This window comes from Macrobrachium nipponense, chromosome 33 (assembly GCF_015104395.2).
Source record: "Macrobrachium nipponense isolate FS-2020 chromosome 33, ASM1510439v2, whole genome shotgun sequence".
NCBI classification, from domain to species: Eukaryota; Metazoa; Arthropoda; class Malacostraca; order Decapoda; family Palaemonidae; genus Macrobrachium; species Macrobrachium nipponense.
In genome coordinates, this window is record NC_087219.1 from 12,531,637 (window position 1) to 12,546,631 (window position 14,995).

Here is a 14,995-nt window from a genome sequence, read left to right on the forward strand (position 1 = left end):
TATTAGAATCTAACTTAACATTATTTCAGGTCTATACGGATCATATATGAATATTAAAATTCTCTAATGCAACATTTTCTACTCAACACAATCAGCATCAAAGGTTTACTCTTTTTTGTGTTCAAATAGAATACATACGTATATATATATGTATATATATATATATCATATATAACATATATAATGGAAGGATTTGACTAAAATAAAAGAAATTTTTTATTATAATAATTAATGCTGGTTCTAATGCCATTTCTGTACCTCTTTATTTTTAAGAAGTGCAATACTACTTCTAATGCCATTTTAGGCTTCATTCATTTTTAAAATGTGCCGCATAATACTTCTGCCCTCCTTCGTTTTAAAAAAAAATTGGAATACTGTACAACTTCAAAGTTACTTCATTTATAAAAAGTGTGATTCTGGACTACTTCAAAGATTTTTTGTTTCAAGGAGTTCAATACTTGTTTTAATCGCGCATAGGTATATTTTTCTGCATATATAAAAGGAGCATTTCTTAAGTATTTCAAACTTTGTCTTTTTTAAGAAGTGCTGTATTGGTTCTCATACCATTTCATATTTTCTTTATTTTTAAGAACTGCAATACTGTTTCTCATACCATTTCAGATTTTGTTTATTTTTAAGAAGTGCAGTACTGGTTCTCGTACCATTTAAGAATTCCTTCGTTTTTAAGAAGTGCATTAGCGTTTCTAATACTATGCCAGAATTTCTACATTTTAAAGAAGTGCAATACTGGTTCTTCAAATGTTATTTCTACACTTCTTCCCTTTTAAAAAGTGCAATGATGGTTCTGATACCATCTTAGAATTACTTGCATTTGGATGAAGTCCTTTGTTGGTTCTTATATATCATTTCAGACTGTATTAATATTTAAGAAGTGGAAAACTTCTGCGCCTCTTCATTTTTGAGAAGTGAGAAGTGCAATACTGGTTCTAGTACCAGTTCATTTGTTATTCATTCTTAAGAAGAAGTGCAATACTGGTTTTAATACTAACTCTGTCCTTCTTCATTGTTAATAAGCTCAATTCTTCACTATTTCAAAATCACTTCATTTTAAAAGGAAGTGCAATTCAAGACCACCCCAGAGTTCCTCCAGTTTTAAGAAGTGCAGTTCCGGTGTACTTCAAAGTTCCTTCAGTTTTAAGAGGTGCATCGTGGGTTTAATACCACTTATTATCTTGTTAATTTTTCAAAAATTGCCATTCTTGGGCGCCTCAAAATGTGTTTATTTTTAAAACGTGTGTTACTGGTTCTAGTATCACTTCCTTTGTCTTCATTTTCAAGAAGTGAAATACTGAAATTTTTAAGTATTGTAATTTTGGATCACCTCTAATTATCTTCATTTTTAAGAAGTTCAAATCTGGAAAAATTAAATGATTCTTGATTTTTAAGCAGAGCAGTTGTGGTTCTTGAGTGTTCTTGTTCTTCATTCTTAAGCAGTGCAGTTATGGTTCATTTTGAATTGTCTTAATTTTTAAGCAGTGCAGTTGTGGTTCATTGTGAGTTTTCTTCATTTTCAAGCAATACAGTTGTGGTTCATTTTGAATTTTCTTCATTTTTAAGAAGTGCAATTCTGACCACTTCAAATTTCATTCATTTTTAAGAAGTTAATTCCTCGTTCACTTCAAAAGTTTCTTTATTGTTGAGAATTGCAGTTTTGTACCACTTCTGCATCTCTTAATTTTTAATAAGTGCAATACTGATTCAAATAGCACTTCAGTGTTAATTTTTAAGAAGTGCCACTTCTGACCACTTCTGAATTTTTTCATACTTAAACAAAAGACTGAATATAAATAATATTGATTACTTGTTTGACAGGAAATAAGTGATATTATCAGATGCTTTTCTGGTTTTGTATTTTTATTCATATTTCAATTGTTTATTATTGTTTTTACTATTCTTATTTTTTGGTATATCGTTTTATTATTTAATTCTTTGTTTTTTCTTTTTAATATTTTATTTTAATTACTTACAATGTAATTTTTTATTTAATGAAATCATTGTTATTCATTGTCACAGTAAATTGATTTTCTTGGAGTTTATAATCTTTTTTATTCTGATCTTTATTTTGTGAAGTTTCCATTATTTTAAATATGCATACAAATCCCATTCTTTTAATTATTCTAAAATGATCATGAAATTATTGTAAAAAACCATTATGCTCATTTTTCCACGTCGTTATTTCATTTACAATTGAAAAGAGAAAATAAAAACAATATTACTGTTCAGTAGTCACATTTATTTAGGAAAATATTAGCACATCATTTTTAATTAAGCTACTTAATCCTGGGCACCTGCAGCTGCTGCTGGTACTCCCCTTGGGTAGAAGTTAGGGCCGAAGGGATAACCGAGTCCCTGGTTGTAAGGGAGTGGGAATCTGTTGCTGTAGGTGAGAGGGAGGTCGTGACCGTAGGTGAGTGGGAATCGATTGCTGTAGGTCAGGGGTAGGCCCTGGTTGTGGATGAGTGGGAATCCGTAGGCTGTGAAAGCAGAAAAAGACATAGGCCTATTAGGAATAAGGAAGCTGTGCAGTAACCTAGAAGACATTGGCGGAAAAGAAAGGGGATTTGAACTCCTTTTTTTTTTTTTTTTTTTTTTTTTTTTTTTTTTTTTTTTTTTTAGGCCTAGGTTGTGGATGAGTGGGAATCCATAGACTGTGAAGGCAGAAGAACTTTTAGACTTATTAATGTTTTAATCCTTAAGACGTCTATCCAGAAAGCAACAGGAAAACGGCAGATAACAGAACGAAGGAATATCTCGACTGAATTTACATCGAATAACCTAATTTCCAAACCGGTTCCCCTTTAAAAGTAGAAATATTTCAAGAACATCCAAGAATGGTTAACGGCTCAGAAGGACTCACGATGGCTGTAGTGTAGAGGGTGACCGGCCAGCACCTGCGGGTTATAGTAGGGCTCAGGTTCTGCCAAGGCAACGGCCAAAAGGCACAGGAACATCTGCAAAGGGTGCCAGGTAAACCATCCATTAACTTTAGGGTGTAACGTAATGAAGTCATTTTTTTTATATCGATGTTTTCAAATTATCAAGGTTAGTAGATTATAATTTCAGTAGAAAAACTGCTGTAGAATATACAGAATCTGTCTACAATATTGGAAATGAACGCATTAGATCACGTATACTGATTAGTCAATCATTCTGTTCAATTTTTGCTAGAACATAAATTTAAAAGCACTTACAGTAACCTTCATGATGAGTGAGTCAAGTGTCTAAGGACCGTCTTCGGAATACTGACGACAAACCATTCGAGGAACCGGCATTTATACAGAAAAACAGCCTTGGAGAGGGATGGATATCCAGCGGACACGCCTCTTCTTCGTGATAATTGCCGTCAGGGATAATCATTGTGGACAAAGATGGAAAATGAAATGTGATTCCGTCCATCTCCTTTGTCAGAAGTAAAGACTTCGACTCATAAAGAAAGTATTGTAATATGGTGAGAAGTCTTATAAAGGTGGTCAGATTATCAGATTGTGTTATCACTATCACTATTATTATTATTATTATTATTATTATTATTATTATTATTATTATTATTATTATTATTATTAATTATTATTATTATTATTGATTTTGTTTTGTAGCTGTAGGTGTTTTCGTGGGCAATTTGTGAAACATTGCTCGTTAATTATTATTTACCATCATCCTCATAAATATGCTTTATAGAATTGGAAAAGCAATTATGGCAGTTTCATTTATATATAGCTATTATTATTATCATTATTATTATTATTATTATTATTATTATTATTATTATTATTATTATTATTTACTTTTGTAGTTTTTTTTTTTTTTTTTTCATCATAGTCATCCTATTCGACAGGGTGGTATTTATAGAGTGGGGTTCGGGTTGCATCCTGCCTCCGTAGGAGTCCGTCACGCTCTTCTGTAGTAGCCTGGAGCTACTTCGACATCTACTTTCTCCTGGTCCCTTTACTATTATTATTATTATTATTATTATTATTATTATTATTATTATTATTATTATGGCAAGCACAATATCTCGCCACCAGCTCCTCTTTATTAATCATCATTAGCAAGTGCCTATTTAAATACTACAAATTGAGCAAATATAAACACTTCACACTTCTAACTGAAACTGAAAAATTAAGTTTTTCATCAAATTTAAAATTTAATTGCAAGAGTGGATCAATTATCTTATCATTAGGACAATTCAGGTATAGATATAAGTAAAGAATGTAGTAATATTGGCATATCACCATATTCGGACGAAACCTCAAAAATTTATCAAGTATTTGGTCCACTTAATCCAACGAAAATTGTCTGTGGTCCATTTTTAACCTTGGAAATGATCTTGTGGGTTATGGGACTCAGAATATTTTAGTGTAGTAATGTCGTTCAAAAAAATGTAGTATTTGAGTCTAGGAGGTTGTATGCAACATGTTATGACAGTGGCTTGTGTATAACCAAGTTTAATTCATTGGGGGGAACAGTATTTTCGCTTACTTGGGGAGTAAACCTACAAACTACTTTGTTGATGATGGTGATCTTGTTGTTGCTGTTCTTACTGTTGTTGTTCTGTTGGAGCGGGGTGGGGGGAGGTGGGTGTACGAAAGCCCTATGGAAACGCCTGAAAAGGTCTGAAAAAGATGTTTCGCCTTGAGTTAAAGATACAGGAATTTTATGTTAGGATATTTGATTTATTTATTAGAATGAAAATTTACGAAATAGAAACGTGCATGTTTAAGAGTACTAAACGATTATTTCTAATAAAACATAGCGTATTTATTTTAATTTTCGTTGATTAAAAAACGTGCTTTTTTACTTTGGATTTCAGAACGCACCTCGAGTAAGTTGGAGGTCAGATCACGCCTTGTTCTCTCTTTTGAAAGATGGTCAACGTGTCCTCTTTTTTTTTTAAGTTTCTGAAAGAAATTCAACCTAAGATGTACGTGTTACCTGAGACTGACTAAATCATCTTGTGGGGTATCATTTTTATTAGTGAATTTTTTCTTAAAATTTATTTTTATAGAATTACAATTCAGAAAATATCAAATGCAAGACAGAAGCTTGAATAATAACACCTGTGAATGTTTACTTGTCAGCTCAAAGTAAACAGACTACAGTGCTCTCTCCTTCAGGCATTTTTATATTTCTTGTCTTTACAGGACAAGTTATTAAGATTTATCACTGGTCTCAATTAGGAGATGATACTCCACGTTTCTCTTTTGTTTTAAAATTCACATAAACTCCTAAGCTAAATTTTGTAAATACCCTTTGATTTTCTTTTTTATTTTGATATTCCATAAATTCCTAAGCTCAATTTTGTAAATACGCTCTGCTTTTCTTTTTTATTTTGATATTCACAGAAATTCCCAAGCTAAATCTTGTAGATACGCATTGATTTTCTTTTTTTATTTTGATATTCACATAAATTTTTAAAGCTAAATTTTGTAAAACATGTTGATATCATGTTCAGTACTGATTGATGCAAATACACACACACACACAGGACTAGGTAAGAGATACTTCTTTGCTGTAATGAGTGGTTGTCAGATATTCCAGAATGTTATGAAGCAACATCATTATTCTACAAGCAGAAAGGATTGCCAACCTCTGACAACGGCTGTTGTATTAAAGACACACTCACACACATCATATCTAAGTAATTAAGACGTTAGAAGGGCAAATCTTAGTTTCTGTAAGACGCACATCAGGAAATTTCATACTTTCAGAAAGTGAAAACAAAAACAGAGCTTGTTGATGAATGTGGAAAATTTGCATGCGATATTACACACACGCATATATATATATATATATATATATATATATATATATATATATATATGTGTGTGTGTGTGTGTGTGTGTGTGTGTGTCTAATATCATATGAAATTTCCTAAAATGCGCCTTGCAGAAACCAAGATTTGCCTTCGCAACGTCATAATTACTTAGAGATGGGGACTTATCACTTTGCTTATAAATAGCTTTATGGAGATCTATCATCTCATATCTTTAAAAGTTATTGGTCAACAGCTTGTAAAATATATATATATATATATATATATATATATATATATATATATGTGTGTGTACATATATATATATATATATATATATATATATATATATATATATATATATATATATATATATTTGATATATAATAGCACGTATACATATAATATCTTTTAATATAACATAACAGCCGTTATCGAAGGATTTCAATCCTTTCAGCCACCGTCATGTACAATGTGGATCATACTTTATGAGGATTTTTAACATATGGTGAAGGTGTTATATTCGGCAGTTGATAACCTTTATCATTGTGTCTGTTCATGAAGGATAATAGAAAAATGATAAGAGAGTAATAACTTTTGCTTTAATACGAGTTTAGGCACACTGAGGGAGACTGTCGTATTCGAAGTATTATTTACACTTTGGTGAAGATCTGCTTCGACCCACATCGCTAAAAAAAAAAGTAAGAATTACTTTCGTAATATTTCGTGGAAAATGGATCGCTGCTATATTCTGGCGCCGTCCATCGAATTAATTCATTCAGGTCTTCATTACTCGGTAGTTGCTGCTGGTACTCCCCTTGGGTAGAAGTTAGGGCCGAAGGGATACCCGAGCCCCTGGTTGTATGGGAGTGGGAATCTATTGCTGTAGGTGAGAGGGAGGTCGTGGCCGTAGGTGAGTGGGAATCGATTGCTGTAGGTCAGGGGTAGGCCTAGGTTGTGGATGAGTGGGAATCCGTAGGCTGTGGAAGAAGAAAGGAATTTCGATTATTTTCATAATAAATTAATACATTTATAGTTCTAAAAGGGATGCCTTTAATCCAACAGAGAATAAAATAGATATTTTACAAAAAAGTTTCATAGATGAAGCCTGAATTTTGGTTTTCAAAAATGGAAACTTACGGTGTGCATAGTGGAGGGTACTGGCATCAGACACTGCAATGGCCACAACTAAGACAAGCAAAAGAATCTGCAAGGAAAATTGCAAATGCTAATTATCAAATAGAAAAATAAAAAAATAAAAAAATAAATAAAAAAAACAGTATTTTGTGTAAGGTGAAGATCTAAAGAGCTTCAATTATTTCTTTTCTTAGTTGTGAAATAAAGAACTAAGAAGTTTTATTGTTGAAAATTGCAAATGCTGACTATCAATAAAAAAAAAAGAAATAAAGAAATACAGTATTTTGTGTAAGGTGAAGATCTAAAGACTTTGAAGTATGTATTTTCTTGGTTGTGAAATAAAGAACTAATTATTTTTATTGTTATATGATTATTAGAGGAATAAATATTAAGAGACAAAAATGTTTACTGTACAACTGAGTTAGATGCATTAACATAATGCTTTGGCTGTCTCTGATAACTATTAATTACTGACTGAAACTCAAGGTTTGAAATCATCTCTCTCTCTCTCTCTCTCTCTCTTCTCTCTCTCTCTTCTATAAGAAAAGCATCCAATAGCAAAATACATCGTTTCAACTCCACGAATTCCTCTACATATCGACCTTTGCATCTACCTAGAGGACCGTCCTCCTCGAATTAAAATCCCATTGTATTTCTTTAAACGATCATTATCAATAATTCCCAGTGAATAAGAATACTCAGAGACTCACCAGAACCTTCATGATGAATGAGTGAATGAGTGAGTGGGTGGGTTGGTTAGTTATCCAGTTGACTTCTCGGGAGCACTGACACCAGACCACAACGACGAATCGGTATTTATACAGAAAAGCAGCCTTGGGATGGGGGAGGGGTCCACTTGGTTACGCCTCTTTGGCAGTTTAATGAGTCTTCAAAAGGGACAATAATTAACAGCATTCCTTGGTGGTCAATCTGTTCTTAGAATGACCATTTTGTGAATTAATTTCCCCCTCTTTATTTCTTATTATTAGACGAGTAGAAGACACTAGTGGAGATTTGATACCATAATGAATCTGTTAAAAGGACTGTTAACAGCATTCCTTTGTGGTCAAATTAACTTCAAAATGACACTTTTGTAAATTGATTTTTCCTTTTATCTCCTGTTATATACAAGTAGAAAACATGAGATTAGATCCAAATTCTGCTCGCGACGGTATCGTGCAGATGTTAGGGCATTGACCATCTGCTATGAATTATTTGACTTTTCAGTTGAAGAACAATATCGTTTCCTTCCTTCTCGAGATTACTGATAATACAGAAGATTTGTCTCCGATTGTTTGGGCATTTTTTTTTTTTTTGCTTCTCTAGGCAAGTATGATATTGATGATCAATGAAAATCAGTAATAACTAGCTATACTTCCTGACAGTTGAGGGATGAAATGATCTCCTAAAGTGTTAGAATGAGAAACCACAATAGTAATGATTTCCTACTCAAGGACGAGTTAAGCCATAATTGTATCGACGTAAATCAAATTCTCACCCTATGCGGCTATATCATCCATTTTTGAAAGCGAGTTTTGTCTAATGAACTGCAGCATCTTTACAGGTATTTAATTTTATAGCTTCTGGGTCACATTAGGTCATAACATTAGGCCTTAATACCGTATTAGTATTGGATTTACGATTCTTTCCAAACTTTTATTTATTTATATGTCTATTTCCTAATATTTGTAAACAGACAGCTGTATTGTTACTTATTTGTCTTTTAAGATGTTTCTTTTAGGAATAATAATAATAATAATCACCCCTGCAAATAGACGACGTATAAATCTCCTTCCGGTAGGGGGTTACTGCCGTCAGTGCACCTCATGCGGTGCACTGTAGGCATTACTTAAGGTTCTTTACGGCGTCCCCTCGGCCCCTAGCTGCAACCCCTTTCGTTCCTTTTACTGTACTTCCTTTCATATTCTTTTTCGTCCATCCTACTTTTCATCCTCTCCTAACAATATATTTATTGAGTAACTGCTTTGAGGTTTTCCTCCTGTTACACCTTTCAAACCGTTTCAGCACTGAATGACCTCACAGGTCCCAGTGCTTGGCCTTTGGCCGAAATTCTGTATTCAGTTCAATTCTATAAATCTCCTTTGTAATGAGCCACTGACCAGTAGGACAACAGGTCTCTAGACTCACGCCAGGTATCTTATTCCCTCCAACACCTTCATCCACTTTCTGATCACCTGGAGGACAGGGATCGTGCTGACATAAGGCCACCTCAGATTAAGCCGAACGCATCTGAATTACATGAAGGAAGACCTCTGATTTTATTCATCCAGGTTGGTGGTCCTAATCCAGAGGTCCTTACCAGGTATCTTATTTACTTTACACTTTACCCTTTTTACAGGGTGAAAGGGTTAGGAGACCTGATGTGGACCGCTGGACTCGGTGCAAACAGTAGACGTTCTGTGTCCTACGAGCCCCAGAGGCGATAAATAATCCATCATAATTTCTCTCTATGTTACAATAGCGTGACTTTTTAAGAACAATACACAATTTAAACAATGATTCCTCGTTGGACGAGTGGATAAGGTGCCCGCCTACCGATTGGGTAGTCGCGAGTTCGATTCCCCGCTCTGCCACCGTGGAATCAGAGAAATGTATTTCTGATGATTAGAAATTCATCTCTCGATAGAATGTGGCTCGGATCCCACAATAAACTGTAGGTCCCGCTGCTAGGTAACCAATTGGTTCCTAGCCACGTAAAAATATCTAATATCTAATCCTTTGGGCCAGCCCTAACCTTACCTTACCTTACAGACCTTACATCTTGTTCGGGTTGCCCCAGGTCCCTCAGTGTGAGGCACCTCTAATGTCTACCAGAGAGTTGCTAGTACATCTTCCGGTATATTTTGCATCTTCCAATCTTGGATGGTCTGGGATGCAGTTTAGATATTTGTCGAGCTTATTCTTAAACACATCTACGCTCACTCCTGATATATTCCTCAGATGAGCTGGCAACGCATTGAATAGACGCTGCATTATCGATGCTGGTGCGTAGTGGATTAATGTCCTGTGTGCTTTCCTTATTTTTCCTGGTATAGTTTTGGGCACTATTAATCTACCTCTGCTTGCTCTTTCTGATATTTTTAGTTCCATGATATTTTCTGCTATTCCTTCTATCTGTTTCCATGCCTGAATTATCATGTAGCGTTCTCTTCTCCTTTCTAGACTATATAATAATTTTAAGAATTGTAGTCTTTCCAGTAGTCTAGGTCCTTAACTTCTTCTATTCTAGCTGTAAAGGACCTTTGTACACTCTCTATTTGTGCAATATCCTTTTGATAGTGTGGGTACCATATCATATTGCAATATTCAAGTGGACTACGAACATATGTTTTATAAAGCATAATCATGTGTTCAGCTTTTCTTGTTTTGAAGTGCCGTAACAACATTCCCATTTTGCTTTACATTTTGCCAACAGAGTTGCTATTTGATCATTGCATAACATGTTCCTATTCATCATCACACCAAGGTCTTTAACTGCTTCCTTATTTGTGATGGTCTCATTATTAGGTCCCTTATATGCATATAGCTTTCTTTCTCTGTCTCCATAATTTATTGATTCAAATTTATCAGAGTTAAATACCATCCTATTTACCTCTGCCCAATCATATACTTTGTTAAGGTCTCTTTGTAGAGCGTTCCTATCTTCATCACAAGTAATTTCTCTACTTATTCTTGTGTCATCTGCGAAACTACTCACTACCGAATCCTTAACATTATTGTCTATGTCTTCAATCATAATAACAAACAGTATTGCAGCTAACACCGTACCTTGCGGCACACCGGATATTACCTTGGCTTCATCCGATTTCTCGTCGTTTGCAATAACTATCTGTTTTCTGTTGTGTAAAAATTCTTTTAACCATCTTCCTACTTTATCCACGATATTGTGTTTTCTAATTTTTTTCGCTAATATATTATGGTCTACTTTATCAAAAGCTTTTGCAAAGTCTAAATAAACCACATCTGTTTCATTTCCGCTTTTCATATTTTTGAATATGTTCTCACGGTGGACTAACAGTTGGGTTTGTGTACTTTTTCCGGGTACGAAACCATGTTGTCCTTTATTAAACAAATTATTTTTTATTAAATGTTTCATAATATTTTTCTTCATTACCCTTTCATACACTTTCATAATATGTGATGTTAGACTCACAGGCCTATAATTACTTGCCTCTAGTCTTGATCCACTATTGAAAGTAGGGGTAATATATGCTAATTGTGCTCATCATATATCTTGCCTGTATCTACACTTTGTCTTAATAATATTGCAAGTGGCTTTGCGATAGAATGAACTACTTTCTTTAACAAAATAGCAGGAATTCCATCAGGCCCTGCAGCAGCTCCATTTTTAATTTCATTAATAGCCTGCACAATATCAGCTTCATTAATATCTATGTCAGCTAAATATTCACTATTTTCATCCCTTACTTCTATATCATTATCTTCATTATCTATTCTAGGGGTGAATTCTCTCTTATATCGTTCTGCCAGAATGTTGCAAATTTCCTTTTTTCATTCGTTAATCTCCCTTCAATTCTCAGAGGGCCTATTTCTATTCTTCTTTTATTCATCTTCTTCGCATATGAGTATAATAGTTTGGGGTTTTGCTTGATATTTAATAGGGTTTTTTCTTCCAAGTCCCGTTTTTCATTTTCTTTTGATTGTATAATCTTTTGTTCTGCATTTTCTATCTTACTTTTTCCACTTTCTGATTTTCTGGAACAAGATCCTTCTGTCTCTTGGTATGCATGAATGATGTTTACTTTTCTTCTTCGGTATATATTTTCCACTATTTTCTCCAATATTTTATATAATATCTCCGTATTTACCCTTAGTCATCACTTACGAAAATGTTATCCCAATCTTTGTCTAATTCTTCATTAATTTCTGACATTTTTATATTTTTACTGTAGAAGTTGTATTTTCCATATCCTTCCCACTTTTTCATTTCTTGCTTATCTCTATTTCACTTGACTTTGGAATGAACTGTTAAGTCTATGACATTATGGTCTGAAATACTCGCATTATAAACTATTATTTCTTTAACATAATTCATCTCGTTCACAAATACTAGGTCTAAAGTATTTTCCTTTCTTGTTGGCAGGTGATTTATTTGTTGAATGTGTATTCTAGTAGCATATCTAATAGCTTTTCAAATTGCCTCTTATCTTCTGCACTACTATTACTCTCTTTTTTATGTATAAGTACACAATCTCCTATTCGTTCTTTCCATTCTACGAAAGAAAGTTGAAGTCACCAGATAGGAGAATAGTCCAGTCCTTGTGATTTCTACATATATCATCCAATTTTTCAATTATTAAGTCAAACTCTTTAGTATTAGGAGGTCTATATATTACTATGTTCATCAATTTTTCAGATTCAAATTCTACCGCTATTAGTTCACATTCTGAGTTACTATATTTCTCATATATTTTTCCTTGTTTTTTGTCTTTCCCATATATTGCAGTTCCCCCTTGATTCCTATTTTTTCTATCTGATCTATAAGTTTGGAACCCTTTTATTTGATCATCATTCCCAGTCTCTTGGGAATACCAGGTTTCACTTATATTCATTATATCTATTTTCTTTTCATTTTGGGTTAGTTCTTCTAAGTACTCTATTTTTCTTTTTGAGTTACTCGTAACTAAACCCTGCGCATTCATCACTATGATGGTTTGCGTGTTTTCTCCTTCATTTAATACTGGTAGTAATAAGGATTTTCCCATGTCTCTTTCCTGTTCTGGTATGTTGTTCTTTTTTTCATTTCCAGAAATTCTGACATTAAAAATCCAACTTTTCCATAATATTTGATCTTCCTTCATCATAATTATTAATTTTGTGTCTGAATCTGCAATTTTCTCCGTTTCTGCAATATCCTCTTGCATAATAAATACAGTTATTATCTCTTGAGTAGAATTTCGGAGCTGATGCTTTGTAATTTTTTGCTGACACCTCTGCATATCTCATTGGTGGTTTGCTTTTCTCTTTTACCTGATATTCTTGATTTCTCTCTTTATTTGTTTCTTTCTTATTTTGGATTTTATTACTTGGTTGGTTATTTATTTGATTATGATTCATGGCTACAGGGTGCATATATTTGCATTTTTTGTCGAACTTAACATCCTTTTCCTTCTTTTAGGTTTTACATATTTTTGATGCAGATCTCTGCAATCATCCCCATATCCATCTAAGTATGCACATTTACCATATATTTCATAGTTTTGGACATATCTTAGGATGTTTGTAGTAACATCTTTCTCCAAATCTGCAATTCCCTCTTTTCAAAAGGTTGCAGATTTTGTCTTTCTTGTCTATTTTTTCCTCTTTCCCGTCATTGTATAGATCTGGGTAGAGCCTCTTCGGGATTTGCTTTTCTGTTGTCATATCGTAATTTATTTCTTCGTAGGTATGCTGCTTTATTGCCTCATATGTAGTATCAATGAGTATCTCTGCATCCATACTTTTATCTTGTTCTTTGTTTTCCTTCTTTTTTTCTGTCATTTCATTTTTGTTTACTTCTCTTCCGTTTTCCTCTTCTTCTTTTTCTTCTTCTTCTTCCTCTTCCTCTTCTTCTTCATCCTCAACTATTTGTACATTCAATCTTGATTTAATAACATTGTCTATCCATGATAGACATGTTGAACAAAAAATTCTTGTATCTTTTCTCAAATCTTGTATTACCTCAGCACACTGTGGATGGGTCGGAATGTTGCATGCAGCACATTTTCTGATTAGGTTTTGTGGATTAACTATGCTATACCAAACCTTACACAGTTTGCATGCTTTTGGCATTCTTTTTCCTAATGCATCAATTAGGATATTCACAAGATTCACCTTATTCATTTTCTTTGTCGGAATATGTTGGTTTATGTATATTTTCTTTATGAGTCTCTTGACCACTTGGATTTTATTTGGAACTTCTTCAATTATTTTCAAGATGTTTTCATTAGATTTGTTCCAGTTTGAAGGATTATATCCTTCTAATATATCTATGATGCTTTTGTATCTTTTGGTTAGGACTGTTGCTGATTTCATAGATGAGAAATGCCAGTTCCCTTCCTGCTACCTCATCGTATTGCGAATCTGCTAAACACGCCAAATTACGCCACCTCTTCCCGCAGTTGGAACTTACTGCCATACTTGTTCTGATTTATAGTATTACACTTGATAAACTAACTTAGAAGACGCTTTATCCTACTATTTTCACACTAATCTTATCACCGATAGTTCACGAACACTTCTAGATATTTCTCAAATTCTAGTCGTATGTTAAACTTGTGATATCTGTTGATTATTGTGGTCTGGTTAAACTGAGATAGACTTAACTTTTTTAAGCCTTACAAGACAACCATCAGGAGCAGAACACAGTGGGGAAAAGTCTATGAGTTGCAATATGCACCGATGGGTCAAAATCTCCTCCTGGTGTGCTATTTGGTTCCTTGTTTCTACAATAAAACCCATTTCCGTGACCTAGTTTAGCAGTTGTCTCCGTAAGAGAATTATCCATACTCCAGAATAAAAAAAATCGCCTGACAAAAATCTTTTCCCTCATGTGGTACACTGCAGGCATTCCTTAAAGTTCTTTGCAGCGTCCCTTCGGCCCCTAGCGGCAACCCCTTTCATTCTTTTTTTTAGTGCACCTCCGTTCATATTCTCTTTCTTCCATCAATCTTTCCACCCTCTCCTAACAGTTGTTTCATGGTGCAGCTCTGAAGATTTCACCTGTTGCTTTTTTCAAAACTTTTTATTCTCAATTTCCCTTTCAGCGCTGAGTGACTTCACAGGTCCCAGCGCTTGGCTTTGGGCAAAAATTCTATATTCCATTCGGGTTCTAGCTGCAACCAGTTTCATTCCTTTTACTGTACATCCGTTTATATTCTCTTTCTTTCATCTTGCTCTCTATCTTCTCCCAACAATTGTTTGGCGGTGCAGCTGCTCTGAGGTTTTCTTCTTGTTACACTTTTCAAACCTATTTACTCTCAATTTCTCTTTCAGCCCTGAATGACCTCGTAGGTCCCAGAGCTTGGCTTTGGCCTAAATTATATATTCCATTCCATTTCGTAA

At 34.0% G+C, this 14,995-nt stretch overlaps 1 protein-coding gene across 1 annotated transcript; it reads right to left on the bottom strand.

Moving 5' to 3' along the window:
* Positions 1–2,233: 2,233 nt before the first annotated feature.
* On the bottom strand, positions 2,234–3,260 carry LOC135202683 (uncharacterized). The gene is made up of 3 exons (XM_064232169.1): positions 3,213–3,260; positions 2,879–2,972; positions 2,234–2,495 (listed from the first exon to the last, which is right to left on the bottom strand). The coding sequence occupies exons 1-3, from the start codon at positions 3,222–3,224 to the stop codon at positions 2,296–2,298; spliced, it is 306 nt and encodes a 101-aa protein (XP_064088239.1). The 5' UTR covers positions 3,225–3,260; the 3' UTR covers positions 2,234–2,295.
* Between the last annotated feature and the right edge of the window lie 11,735 nt (positions 3,261–14,995).